Here is a 15,620-nt window from a genome sequence, read left to right as displayed (position 1 = left end):
CTAGGTCACTATGTCAGATAATAGAAAAAGCGACGTCATACTCAAAACTGGGTCATGTGGAAAGAGGTGAGCGATTCAGGACCATCATGGTCCTCTTGTTTACAAACAGCTCTTGTGTTTTATAGTTATGCCCCTTCCTTGCTCTATATAGTATTCTACCAAGCATTTTAGGGGGCATACATGTGTCAGTTTACAAGGTTTTTGATAAACATACAGAGTTTTCTGTTTTCTCTCTGCAGTGAGCAGGATGCATGCAACCCTGTCAAGTTTAAAAGATGGAAGACTCATTCTCATTGGTGGACGGCTTTCTCCCATGAGGCTTTGCACACAAATGGTTTCTATAGATTTGAATTCTGGGAAAGAAAATTTGAATCAATATCAATATGCTGTGTGTATGAATTGTGGTAGAAATGAAGCCAAGTTGAATGAAGTAAAAAGTGATTATATGGAAGAGAATATGAATAGTTTAAAGTCAAATAATGCAGCCATAGATAAATCATTGAGTGAAGAAAATTTGTGTATGAATTGTTCCAGAATGAATATTTCCAGTGTTAAAAAGTGTGTCATGAATAGTTGTAGTGAAGGAAAAGAAAATTCTGAAAATAAAGAAAATTTTGTCAAAAATGATGATAAAATAGGAAATGTGCAATTGAATTCTGAAGCTGGAAGTGATATTAGTAAACCTGTGATAATTGGAGCCTGTGATACTGACCGGGATTCTGGAGTACCAAGTGCAGAAAGGTCACTGTCTGAGAATGATGAAACTGTGATAATTGCTGTGATAGAACAGAATGGAGACTTGCCCAGCTCCAGATGGAGACATACTGCTGTGGTTTATGAAGAGAATGGTATGTTGTTGTTACTTCTTTATTTATTCATCTGCATTTCTTCACTGCACATAATAGTAACTCAGTTTTATAGAAAGATTTGTTTACTTTTAACTTTTACCCTGCAAAATTTCTAAAATGGACTGGTCCATCATTCAGTTTGGGTAATACCATTTATTATATGAAGGGATTTACTGACTGAATAGCGGACAGTGCAGACCATGATCAGCTGATCTTGGTCTGCACTGGTCACAAAGGCAGAATCACTTGCCAGCAGCAGGCTAAAGGTCAAGTTGCTTTGTTTGGACAAATCATTTGTTCTGCACATCTTTTAGTTGTAAGCTACAACCAGAGTTAGTTCTGTAAAAGGATCATTGCTAATAATGTGAAGGAAGTATTGTTAAACAGTGTGCTTAAAATCCCAGATGATAACTCAAACGTTAACCTGTTTGATAATTATGATTTTTCTTCATTAAAACATTTCGATACAGAAAATGTTTTTGTATAACATTTAATACTGTATGCACTTAATTTCTATCATTGACAACCTTTTTGAGTTCAGCGATGCTTGAGAACCATAACAATCTCAAACGATAATATACACATGCTTTTGTATAAATTATCGTGCAGGAGTAGTAACAATGCAGAGGCAGTCATAACATGATCACATATTGTAATAAATATGGAACAGGAACATAATGTTAAGGTCAAGATTATTTAAAGGAACAAACCAGTGTACTGTAGATTCTGGTTAAATCTTCATAATAAATGATTATCTGTATTATATCCAGGAGGTAAATATCATCATGAAATGCTATACTTGAAAAAATGAACAGTGGTGCCATTGAATCCAAAACCCCATAACTGAAATTTGGTTTGAAAATGTTTTTATAATAAACCTAATTGTTAAGTTTCCCGCTAATTTCAGTCTCATTTAAATACAACTGAGTGAAACAGGCAAAAACTGTATATATTCAACTAACAGTGATTTTTTGCTCTTACAAAATGGTTCCTTTGCAGGGTTTAGACATTGCATTTTGCAGTTACGGGTTCAAGAACCACCATATTGTGTAATATTAAGTTTTGATACCATTAACAAACAAGTAAATATGGATCCCAATTTTTGAGGTTTGCAGAGTAAGATTTGAATGCTGTTTAGTCAAAAGTCCTGTAATTGCATTTAAGCCATATAAAACAATTTAAAAGTAGTTCTAAGAACTTTGGTCCAGCGGGCTCCTACTTGAGTAAATACATTAGTATACAGTCAACATTGTATTAAGAGACCGCCCCAAGGGACATCTAAAAAATTGTCTCTTAATGGAATGGTTTCTTTATGAATTTCAGTCTGGTGAAGAGAAAAATTATTTTTAGCTCGACTATTCGTAGAATAAGTAGAGCTATCCTACTCACCACGGCATTGGCGTCACACCTTGGTTTATTTTTTCGTACCAGTCCACATTTTGACAAAGTCTTTTGAGATAAAGCTTTGAAACTTTCAACACTTGTTTACCATCACCACGACCAGATATAGGCAAGAGCACATAACTCCATCAAGGATTTTGGCTGAATTATGGCCCCTTTTGACTTAGAAATCATGTTTAAGTTTTTCGTACCAGTTCATATTTTGACAAAGTCTTTTGAGATAAAGCTTTGAAACTTTCAGCACTTGTTTACCATCACCATGTTCAGTTATAGGCTAGAGTACATAACTCCATCAAGGATTTTGGCTGAATTATGGCCCCTTTCGACTTAGAAATCATGGTTAAGTTTTTTGTACCAGTTCATATTTTGACAAAGTCTTTTGAGATAAAGCTTTGAAACTTTCAATACTTGTTTACCATTACCATGTCCAGTTATAGGCAAGAGAACATAACTCCATCAATGATTTTGGCTGAATTATGGCCCTTCTTGACTTAGAAATCTTGGATAAGTTTTTCGTACCAGTTAATATTTTGTGTAAAGTGTTTGACATATGGTTTTGAAACTTTTATCACTTGTTCAGTATAATAGTCTCTATCTGTAGGAAAGAATACATAACTCTGTCATCTATTTTGGCTGAATAATGGCCCTTTTTGGACTTTTGAAATTGGTTCACACATTGCCATTTAGTGCAAAGGCTCACACATTGCCATTTAGTGCAAGACTCACCCATTTAGTGCAAGACTCACCCATTTAGATTTAGTGCAAGACTCACCCATTTAGTGCAAGACTCACCCATTTAATGCAAAACTCACCGAAATCCACAAATACAGGAACACCGTTTGTCTAATATTTTTTTTTCTTTTGTCTGAATATCTGTGGTAATATTTTGACCCCATTCTTCAATCAATTCTCCGAATAGTCAAGCGCGCTGTCATCCGACAGCTCTTGTTTAACTGTTAATGTAACTAAAATCTGTTTTAAGATCATGAACACTTTTCCAAATCCACAAACCATGATAATTATAGCTGGATTGTTCGTCAGTTCAACTGTTACAAAGGTTAATTGCATAAAGCCAGGTGCTAAACATACTCGCTAATTATACAGGTGAAGAAATGCCTGGTGGGAATTTGGTACTGAGTTGGTACCCGGTTGTTTAATAGATACTTTTTTCGAATATTTTACCTGTTGGGACTACAATAAATGTGGTCGCTAGTCGCTTAATTAAAAAGCTCTTTAATGGAATAAATTTATAATAATACTTAAAACGTTTGAGAGGGATTTTGACGGTCGTTTAATACAAAAATCGCTTAATAGAGGTGATCGCAGGTATAATGTTGACTTTAGTCTCCTAAAAAATGCAATTTTGCAGTTAGGGTTTTTGAATCAACACCATCAAAATAGATTGTTTTTAGTAATTTTTTCATTTCAGGAGCAGAATCTGTTATTGTTTATGGTGGGAGATCACAGAATATCCTGGCATTGGGTGATTGTTACATGTTCATGCCTCATACATACACCTGGAGCAAGGTTTGTGTTCACTTACAACTGTTACAGTCTCACATAGGCGAGCACCTTGAACAAGGTTTCTGTTCCCTCAGTTACCACTGTTACAGTCTCACACATACATACACCTGGAACAAGGTTTGTGTTCCCGGACTTCACAGTTACTGTCTCACACATACGTACACCTGGATCAAGGTTTGTGTTCCCTCAGTTACCACTGTTACAGTTTCACACATACATACACCTGGAACAAGGTTTGTGTTCCCGGAGTTACCACTGTAACTGTCTCACACATACATACACATGGAAAAAGATTTTTGTTCCCTCCGTTACCACTGTTACAGTCTAACACATACATACACCTGGAACAAGGTTTGTGTTCCCACAGTTACCACTGTTACAGTCTCACACATACATACACCTGAAACAAGGTTTGTGTTCCCTCAGTTACCACTGTTACAGTTTCACACATACATACACCTGAAACAAGGTTTGTGTTCCCTCAGTTACCACTGTTACAGTCTAACACATACATACACCTGGAACAAGGTTTGTGTTCCCTCATATACCACTGTTGCAGTCTCACACATACATACACCTGGAACAAGATTTGTGGTCACTCAGTTACCACTGTTACAGTCTCACACATACGTACACCTGGAACAAGATTTTTGTTTCCTCAGTTACCACTGTTACAGTTTCACACATACATGCACCTGGAACAAGGTTTGTGTTCCCTCATTGTACCCCCCGACAACAAAGTTGTAAGGAGGGGTATACTGGTTTCAGGTTGTCCGTCCGTCTGTCCGTAGACACAATCTTGTGCACACCATCTCTCCTCATTCCCTTGACACAATTTAATGAAACTTCACACAAGTGATCAGTAACAACAGTAGTTGTGCATGGGACATGTTAGGTTCTTTCAGAATTTTTTTTGCAGAGTTATGGGACTTTGTTATTGTTACTACACTATATACATAGACAAAATCTTGTGCACACCATCTCTCCTCATTCCCTTGAAACAGTTTAATAAAAGTCTACACAAGTGATCAGCAACAACAGTAGTTGTGCATGGGGCATGTTAGGTTCTTTCAGAAAAAAAAATTGCAGAGATATGGGTCTTTGATTTTTTTTACTGTACTATATATACATAGAGTCTGCATATGCAATCTTGTGCGTGCCTAATCTCCTGAACACATGCACACAATTTAATGAAACTTCACAAAAGTGATCAGTAACATCAGTAGTTGTGCATGGTGCATATTAGGTTCTTTCAGAAAAAATATTTGCAGAGTTACGGGACTTTGATTTTTGTTACTATACTATATACATACAGTCTATATACATACATTATGTCAGTGCTGCGGGGGGTACATTCATTAGCCCGCCCGCTTAGCTCAGTAGGTAAGAGCGTTTGTCTACGGATCGTGGGGTCGTGAGTTCGATCCTCGGGCGGGGCGTATGTTCTCCGTGACTATTTTATAAACGACATTGTGTCTGAAATCATTAGTCTTCCACCTCTGATTCATGTGGGGAAGTTGGCAGTTACTTGCAGAGAACAGGTTTGTACTGGTACAGAATCTAGGAACACAGGTCAGGTTAACTGCCTGTCGTTACATGACTGAAATGCTATTGAAAAACGACGTTAAACCCAAAACAAACAAAACAACTGTTGCAGTTTCACACAAACATGCATCTGGAACAAGGTTTGTGTACACTTTGTTACAACTGTTGCAGTTTCACACATACATGCACCTGGAACAAGGTTCATGTACTCTAGGTTACAACTGTTGGAGTTTCACACATACATGCACCTGGAACAAGGTTTGTGTACATGTGGTTACAACTGTTGCAGTTTCACACATACATGCACCTGGAACAAGGTTTGTGTACACGTGGTTACAACTGTTGCAGTTTCATACATATATGCACCTGGAACAAAGTTCATGTACACTTGGTTACAACTGTTGCAGTTTCACACATACATGCACCTGGAACAAGGTTCATGTACTCTAGGTTACAACTGTTGCAGTTTCATACATATATGCACCTGGAACAAAGTTCATGTACACTTGGTTACAACTGTTGCAGTTTCACACATACATGCATCTGGAACAAGGTTCATGTACCCTAGGTTACAACTGTTGCAGTTTCACACATACATGCACCTGGAACAAGGTTTGTGTACACGTGGTTACAACTGTTGCAGTTTCATACATATATGCACCTGGAACAAATTCATATACACTTGGTTACAACTGTTGCAGTTTCACACATACATGCACCTGGAACAAGGTTTGAGTACACATGGTTACAACTGTTGCAGTTTCATACATATATGCACCTGGAACAAATTCATATACACTTGGTTACAACTGTTGCAGTTTCACACATACATGCACCTGGAACAAGGTTTGTGTACACGTGGTTACAACTGTTGCAGTTTCATACATATATGCACCTGGAACAAATTCATGTACACTTGGTTACAACTGTTGCAGTTTCACACATACATGCACCTGGAACAAGGTTTGTGTACACATGGTTACAACTGTTGCAGTTTCATACATATATGCACCTGGAACAAAGTTCGTATACACTTGGTTACAACTGTTGCAGTTTCACACATACATGCACCTGGAACAAGGTTCATGTACTCTAGGTTACAACTTTTGCAGTTTCACATACACATGCACCTGAAACAAGTTTGTGTACACTTCGTTACAACTGTTGCAGTTACACACATACATGCACCTGGAACAAAGTTTGTGTACTCTAGGTTACAACTGTTGCAGTTTCATGCATATATGCACCTGGAACAAATTCATATACACTTGGTTACAACTGTTGCAGTTACACACATACATGCACCTGGAACAAGGTTTGTGTACACATGGTTACAACTGTTGCAGTTTCACACATACATGCACCTGGAACAAGGTTCATGTACTCTAGGTTACAACTGTTGCAGTTTCACACATAATGCACCTGAAACAAGTTTGTGTACACTTAGTTACAACTGTTGCAGCTTCACACATACATGCTGCTTGATTGATAGCTCAAAAATGATTGGTTTTACAATAGTCAGTCTGTATAAATGCCTGTATAATTGCCTGTGATCATCTTATGGTCTTTATTAGGAGGGGTTGGGGGTGGTCAATAGGTCGAAGTGACATTGGAACTAAATACAGTTTTTCATAAATAGTTGTAGCATTATTGTCTGTGATCAGTAGGTAACTCCTATTGCTTTTGTTGTCATTAGGTCAATGCTCACAGTATACTTGAGCCTGAAGATTACATACCCATTTACATCCGTAAGGCCATCATGATAGTGGGAGGCATGTGTGTTTCAAACAACTTTTGTTATCATTGTTTTACTGTTAGACTACAGTTTTTCTGTATTTTCCTGTTTCTAGGTTGAGACATCAGGGAAGGCACCTGAGCCACGCCAGTCACACTCGGCATGTATCTGGAATAAGCACATGGTTGTTGCTGGAGGACTCAATGCTGACCTTCAGCCTTTGACATCTGTGCACTTACTGAACTTGGAGACAAACATGTGGAGTGAGTTAAATTGTGGAATTAATCCAAGGTGATGCTTTATAAAGCTTACATTATTATTGATATACAATCTAAAAAACATGAACAGAACTTTGCCAAAATGTCATTTCTGGCCATGTTTGGTTTGAAAATGAAACCGACAAAACTGTTTTAGAAACAGAAAGGTATTTTGATAGCTCAGCAATTTTGAAGATAGATAAGTAAGTGTCTGCTTATGGTCTATTAAAAAAAAATGTGATCACCATGTAGTGTAGTTGTTCTTGACATGATTTTTTATGGCCAATACCAGACTAGATTTGTCTTTACATTGTACTTCATCAAGACATGAGTGTAACTGCCTATGAGATTGAATTGATTTGCAATGATACTCTAAAATACAATGTACTGATAATTTTCTGTAAAGTCAAAGTTAACAAAAGTTTAATTATTTCAGATATTCACATACAGCACATGTGATTGAGGATATATTAATTTTGATTGGTGGAGTGAGTTTCTCCCATGATCCTCCAGGGGTTGCTATGATACATCTCCCATCAGGCACTAGTGCAGAATTTGCACTTCCTGTAAGTTAATTTTGATGTATTTCTTTTCAGAGCATAGTTATTACACTGTTTTGCCTTTCTTTTACAGAAAGTTTCGAATATCACACACTCAAGAATCAACCAAAAAACATCATAATTACATTTTGATGAAGGAAAATAAACAAGAGAAAAAAAATACTGTCTGTCATATATTTTACTTTTGGCTTACTCTACCACTTCTTGTCGACATTATTGTGTAAAACATTCTTGTTGAGCCAGAAGGGAGCGAAGACATAGTTGTCCAAATGGCTGTTTGGTGTATGTGCGTGCGTCAGAGCGTCCATCCGGATTTCTTTGTCCGGACTGTATGTTTGTCATTGATTGTGGAATTTTAAAATAACTTGGCACAATTGTTCACCACCATGAGATGGCGTGTCGCGCGCAAACCCGTGTCAGTATCTTAAAGGTCAAGGTCATACTTGGAGTTTAAAGGTCAAATATGGCTATAATTGACCTTGTCCAGACAATAACTTCGTCATTGAATGTGGGATTATAAAATAACCTGGCACAGTTGTTGACCACCATGAGATGGTGTGTCGCGTGCAACACCGGCGTCAATATCTTAAAGGTCAAGGTCACACTTGGAGTTTAAAGGTCAAATATGGCTATAATTGACCTTGTCCGGACAATAACTTTGTCATTGAGTGTGGGATTTTAAAATAACTTGGCACAATTGTTCACCACCATGAGACAGCATGTCGCGTCCAACACCTGTGTCAATATCTTAAAGGTTAAGGTCACACTTGGAGTTTAAAGGTCAAATATGGCTATAATTGACCTTGTCCAGACAATAACTTCATCATTGAATGTGGGATTATAAAATAACCTGGCACAATTGTTTTATTTGGCACAAATGTTTGTCTCTGTGAGACAGAGTTTTGTGTGCAACTCCCAGTCCTTTTGACAGCTTGCGGGCTCGACATGTTGCCCTTGGGCATCTAGTTATGGTTTTTGTTGTCACTCTGTTCCTGTCATGGTCATCAACAGTTTTACCCTTAACACTAAAGGTCAGAAGTTTTGACCCATGCACTGAAACTTCGTCACATTATTACATGTACCCTCAATAAAATCTTATTAATCTAGTTCATCACCGAGTCCACTTGGGTAAAAAAACAGGTCAGTTAATAGTAGTGGTCAGTCACATTTGAGCAACATTTTTTGACATTTTTCAGTTTTTATATATTCTGTTAGAGATTAATTTAAGAAATAAAAATACCTATTACATAGAGTTATATATTCCTATTGGAAATATATATTCAATTACTTTTAATTTATGAAAATTTTGTTGTTTCCCCACCTTTAATAGAAAAATATTTAAAAAGAGGTCTATTTCTTTTGATTTTTATGTAATTTCTAGTTTTACATTTGCATTTGATAATTATTGATTTGGGTATATCAACAACATGAAACAAAAGGCAAGTTTTAAAACAGCGTGTAGCTCTGCAATTCTTCTCTTGGTTGGGCAACTGAGATTGACTATGGGAGGTAATAATGATTTTATAAAACTTTAATTAGCACGTCTTAATTAATTTTGGCAAAATATGTACTTGGCAATGAAATTTGTTTACAACTTTAATACAATACTGCTTATATTCATATTATTCCATTAGCAAGATATGTTTATTTAATTTATACTTCTGCTAAAACTAGGCTATCTTGGTTGGGCAACCTGCATAGGAATTTCAGATTCTAAAAATACTTCAAGTGAAAATCTGACGTGTATTGAGAACTCTGCAAACACAAATGAGTGTAAATGATCAGCTAATTAAGTTTTAAACAAATCCATCACTTGCTTAAAATCTAATTAACTACCTTTAATACTCTCGAGGCCACATTTTCTACCTCATCTTCATAAGTTTTAAAACTTTATAAAAATGTTTGTTTCCATGGAGACTTGAGTTTCGAACTGTTTTCTTTTTTACACTAAGTCAATTCATAGAAACATGTTGTTAACACTGTAGAGCCATATTTCCTACTTGATCTTCATAATACTGTGTTAGAATGTTTGTCTCTGTGAAATCTAGGTCAGGTTCAAAACTGTGTTACCAGAGATCTTAAACTAAGTCATTAGGTCAGATCATAAGAAAACACCTTGGCCACTTAGATAAAAAAAACTAGATGACTAGTTCAAACTTCAAAAAGTCTGGTTTAGAATCCAAGAACTTTAAAAAGGTAAATAGACTGTTTGAATTTTTTTTAATTACATGATTACACCATCTTCCATTGCAGGCTGCAAACAAAGACAACTTGTTAATGTTACACAGACATACCACAGTTGTCATGGATGACCATAGAATCCTGTTGCTGGGTGGAGGAGGAAATTGTTTTTCATTTGGAACACATCTGAACTCTTCCCCAGTTATACTGGATTTTAGTGAATCTCTTAAAACAGTGAAATAGATTATAATGAAAATTGACACCAAAAGTAAAATTCAGTGGTAACATTTGGAAACAGACTGTTTGCAGTTACATTTGAAACTACATTTGAAACAGACTATGGGCAGTATCATTTTGAAGCAGACTATGGGCAGTGACAGTTTGAAACAGACTTTGGGCAGTTAGAGAATGAAAAGACTGTTTTGATACAAAAGTAGGGAGGTTCTGTGCAGTTATGATGCCATTTGCTGTGCCAAAAAAATAACTTGTATGTTCTGTATTTATTTTAAGCTATATATGATAGGTTATAACTATTTTGAATAAATTTACTTACAGCTGCAACAGATTTTAGATTTCTGTTTTTTAGCTCACCTGAGCACGAAGTGCTCAAAGGTTGAGCTTTTATGATTGCCCTGTGTCCGTCGTCAGTCAGTCGTCTGTTGTCAACAGTTTTACTGTTAACACTCTAGAGGTCACAATTTTGGCCCAGTCTTAATGAAACTTGGTCAGAATGTTACCCTCAAAAAAATCTTGGACAAGATCGATATTAGGTCATCTGGGGTCAAAAACTAGGTCACCGGGTCAAATCAAAGGAAAAGCTTGTTAACACTAGAGGTCACAATTTTGATCCAATCTTAATGAAACTTGGTCAGAATGTTACTCTCAATAAAATCTTGGATAATTTAGATATTGGGTCATCTGGGGTCAAAAACAAGGTCACCAGGTCAAATCGAACGAAGAGCTTGTTAACACTCTAGAGGTCACAATTTTAGCCCAATCTTAATGAAACTTGGTCAGAATGTTACTCTCAATAAAATCTTGGACGAGATCGATATTGGGTCATCTGGGATCAAAAACTAGGTCACTTGGTCAAATCTAAGGAAAAGCTTGATAACACTCTAGAGGCCACATTTATGACTGTATCTTCATGTAACTTAGTCAGAATGTTAATCTTGATGATCTTTAGGTCAAGTTCGAATCTGGGTCATGTGAAAAACTAGGTCACCAGGTCAAATCAAAGGAAAAGCTAGTTAACACTTTAGAGACCACATTTATGACCATATCTTAATGAAACTTGTTCAGAATGTTAATCTTGATGATCTTTAGGTCAATAGGTCAGGTGAACGATACAGGGCCTTCATGGCCCTCTTGTTTCATTTAAGTAAATTTAACTATTATACACAGATTGCATTTATATTTATAATATATGTATTTATATTTATAATATATTATCAACTGCTGCAGGAATTTTGAAGCTGCTTTTAAGATAAAGACAAGTGTATAAACACCATATCACTGGTTATGCCTAGCTATATTTGCTGGAGTAATGATTATGTCGAGTTCAATGGATTTGTTATTATACAAAAGTTTACAAAGAGTTTTAGATTCAAGATGTGTACCTTCGTATAGAAAATACCTGTACAGATTTATTATCGGATGGTGAAATATGTTACAGTTGCTTCCATATAAATCTACACTTTTTAACCATCACAAGTATGATTTGAATACGTATAGTGTAAAATTTCTGTATATTGCCTCCTAATCCTGAATGTGTTACAGTGAAGACATTTATTGACACTACCTGTACTTGTACCTGGATAAAATTCAGCTTCTCTTTTGATAGTAATTTACTGCTTCCCTTTGAAAAACTAGATTTTTATTGGCTCATTTGATTTTTTGAAGAAAAAAAAAGATGAGTTATTGTCATCACTTGATCGGTGTCTGCGTTGCCTGGTTAAATTGTATGTTTAGGTCAGCTTTTCTCCTAAGCTTTGCTTTTCTCCAAAGCTATTGCTTTGAAACTTGCAACAGTTGTTCACAATCAAATGCTGACTCTGTACAGAAAGAAACAACTCCATCCTGCTTTTTGCAAGAGTTAAGACCCCTTTTGGACTTGGAAAAAGATCAGATTTCTTGGTTAAGTTTTTAGGTCAACTTTTCTCCTAAACTATCAAAGCTATTGCTTTAAAACTTGCAACACTTGTTCACCATCAAATGCTGACTCTGTACAGCAAGAAACATAACTCCATTCTGCTTTTTGCAAGAATTATGACCCCTTTTGGACTTAGAAAATATCAGATTTCTTGGTAAAGTTTTGAGTTTAGGTAAACTTTTCTCTTTACAATCAAAGCTAGTGCTGTAAAACTTGGAGCAGTTATTTGCCATTAAAAGCTGACTCTGCACAGCAAGTACTGTAACTCTACATTGTTTTTTGCAGTTATTATGGCCCATTTTGGACTTAGAAAATCATGAGAAGGACAATAATTCAATTCTATTATACAGAGACAAAAAATCAGATGAGCGTCTGCACCCACAAGGTGGTGCTCATTAATAGATTACATCCCTTCAAAGGCACTGACCTCCAGATTGTAGGCCAACAAAAATAAGAGAAAATTTGAAGATATCAGGAAACTTTTGCTATATTTCTCAAGGTTTTTGAAACTTACCGACAGATTATGGAAACACATGAGAATTAGTTGTTTTTACTAATTTTTCCATTCAAAATTGAAAAGATTTTGAAACCGGGGTACTGGAGGTAATCTGCTTTAATTAATTAGTTAAATACTAATTCCTCCGTGGTGTGGTAGTAAATATGATATGAAACTCTCATTGTTAAGGCGTCCAAGATTTGATTCCCATGTTGGGTGTTTTTTTGTTTTTTTTCTTGATTTCACTTTTTTTTAAAGATAGTTTAGAAACTTAAACTTGTTTTCTAATGTACATAATGTGACAAAATTTCAATTTTAAAGATAATTTTTAGCTAAAATATGGACTATCTGTTTATAAGGCAAATTGTTGTCAAATATGTTTAAATGCAATAACTAAGTTTAGTTGTGTTCATACATTGTCTACAAAATAATAGTTAGCGTTAACAGATTTATACAAATAATTTCCCTTTTGGGTTTTACGGCACACCAACACAGTATAGTTTATATGGCCCCAAACAGGACTACAAATTTTAGTTTCGTATCTCATTTACATTGAAATAAAACAGGAGGTATGGAATCAAAATTTGCATATCTGCTGGAATCACAGAGTTACAGTGATTCCAATTCTTTTCATACACAGATCGTCCCAGAACCACATGGGGCTTCCCTCGTCTGTCTTTTTCACCATGAGTGGTGGGGGCATATAGATTTGCTATTGTCCGTGCGTCCATCCGTCCGTCCGAAGTTCGTGACACGCCTAGCTCAAAAAGTATTTGATATAAATTAATGAAACCTTGCAAGAGTCTTTATCATGATGTGAACTTGCGCACCTTCTATTTTTCGTCTGGCTCCGCCCCCTAATTTTAGAGTTATGGCCCCTGAAATAGTCAAAAATGCACATTTTCACCTTGTGACACATCTAGCTCAAAAAGTATTTGATATAAATTGATGAAACCTTGCATGAGTCTTTATCATGATATGAACTTGCGCATCTCCTATTTTTCGTCTGGCTCTGCCCCCCATTTTTAGAGTTATGGCCCCTGAAATAGTCAAAAATGCACATTTTCACCTAATTATGTGCCTCACTCAAAAAGTATTTAATGTAAATTCATGAAACCTTGCTTGAGTCTTTATCATAATGTGACCTTGCACACTTGGCATTCTTCTTGAGAATTTTAGCATTTATTACAGAGTTATGGACCTTGAAATAGCCAAAATAGTGGATTTTTTGTTTGTGATGCTCATAGCTCAAGAAGTATATGGTATAGAAAAATGAATCCATTTCATAATTGTTTTTTGAGTCTATACCCCATTAAGACTGCAAACATTTGAATGATTTCCCCTTATTTGTGACAAATGTACCAGTGGGGGGCACACCCTGTGTCCTACAGACACATTCTAGTTAAATCAAAGGTCAAGGTCACACTAAGAGGGCAAATATTTTGTCATATGTCTTTGATGATCTATAACTTTTATATGCATAGAAAGATATTCAAATAATGTAGTGCAGTCTTGCACTACTTTGCCTCAACAAGCCAATGTAATACTTAATCATTTAAAGGTGTATGTATAGTCGTATTTCTTTACCAGTCTGTAACTTCAGTATTCATGTTCTGTTGTCAAAGTGCCGTTACTCACAGGACTCGTACTTAAAAACAATTTGAGGACTGTTAGATGCAGGACTGTGTTATCCTGTATAGCAGGTAACATAGTTTACTTTTCCTTTGCATTGATATAACACGGATATGATTAGTACAGTGGAACCTCCCTAATCCGAACCCCTCTAATCCGAAAACCTCTCTTAAACTGAACAAATTATTTGGTCCCATTTTTTCTTATTCATGCTCCATTGCAAAAGTACCCTTGTAATCTGAAACCTCTCTACTCCGAAAACCGAACAATCTTTTCAGATTTTTATATCTAATTACATTAAAATCTACCCTTCTAATCCGAACCTTATTCAACGTTTCTGATGTGAATCTTGTTAACTTTTGACATTTTTAAGTCTGTTTACAATTTTAACTATTACTCTTCATAAAGGTGTCAACAACAATCATGACACTAGGCCCCAACACTGGTAATCAAAAGTCGTGTCAGATATTTGCATGCAATAAGCACAGGTGTGAAAGAAGCAAGTACAAGTAGTTTGTTTGAACAGAAATTTGTAAGACATTAGACATAAGTGCAATAAGTATTGCCAATGTAATAAATCCTTATCAGTTTGTTTATCCTATACCTTCCTTATATATTTTTGTGCAATTTGTTCATTTTGCAAATTGATTCACTGAAAGTGGTACTAAATCGGATCATTACAATAACCGGACAAGTAAAATATTCACATTTTAGCTACCTTCTGGGAATGTAGGAGTGGTGAAAAAAAATGTTTACAAGAGATATTGAGAAGTTGAATTAACATGAAAATTACATAACACTAAGGCAGTCTACATGTTGCTTATAATTTAAGTATTTCTTATTATTCTGTTCACAAAAAGATGAATCTACACATCATGTATAACAAATAGCACAGTTTTTTGTTCTAAAATAGAAAACTTTCTAATCCGAAAACCCCTCTAATCCGAACTATTTTTCTGGTCCGAGCATGTTCGGATTAGACAGGTTCTACTGTATTGACAAATGGTGTCCACTCAACAGTATCACTCTATTAATTGATTGTATAGGGTTAGTCTACTGTACTGCTATTGATTGTATAGGGTGTCTACTGTACTGCTAAATAGTATATGATGTATTATATTAAAATGCATTTTGTTTACTGCAACATAATTCCAAAGACTATGTATACATTTTGTTTATTAATTTATTTTTAAAGAAAGCTTGTAGAATTTTGTAAATTAACCCAATTGTTATATACCTTTCATAATTGTGTACTACCTGTATACTGAAATAAAATTATATGAAATAAA

The 15,620-nt window shown here is 35.6% G+C and overlaps 1 protein-coding gene across 1 annotated transcript in view; it reads left to right on the top strand.

Moving 5' to 3' along the window:
- LOC123534421 (tRNA wybutosine-synthesizing protein 4-like) overlaps nucleotides 1–15,620 on the top strand; it is a 56,985-nt gene extending 41,365 nt beyond the window's left edge. The window contains exons 11-15 of the mRNA XM_045316663.2: nucleotides 240–848; nucleotides 3,679–3,776; nucleotides 7,169–7,344; nucleotides 7,747–7,876; nucleotides 10,124–15,620. Of these exons, the coding sequence (XP_045172598.2) occupies nucleotides 240–848; nucleotides 3,679–3,776; nucleotides 7,169–7,344; nucleotides 7,747–7,876; nucleotides 10,124–10,294 (1,184 nt within the window). The 3' untranslated portion in view covers nucleotides 10,295–15,620. The remainder of the gene's footprint in view (nucleotides 1–239; nucleotides 849–3,678; nucleotides 3,777–7,168; nucleotides 7,345–7,746; nucleotides 7,877–10,123) is intronic.

This window comes from Mercenaria mercenaria, chromosome 12 (assembly GCF_021730395.1).
Source record: "Mercenaria mercenaria strain notata chromosome 12, MADL_Memer_1, whole genome shotgun sequence".
Classification (NCBI taxonomy): domain Eukaryota; kingdom Metazoa; phylum Mollusca; class Bivalvia; order Venerida; family Veneridae; genus Mercenaria; species Mercenaria mercenaria.
This window is presented reverse-complemented; position numbering and strand designations above follow the sequence as displayed.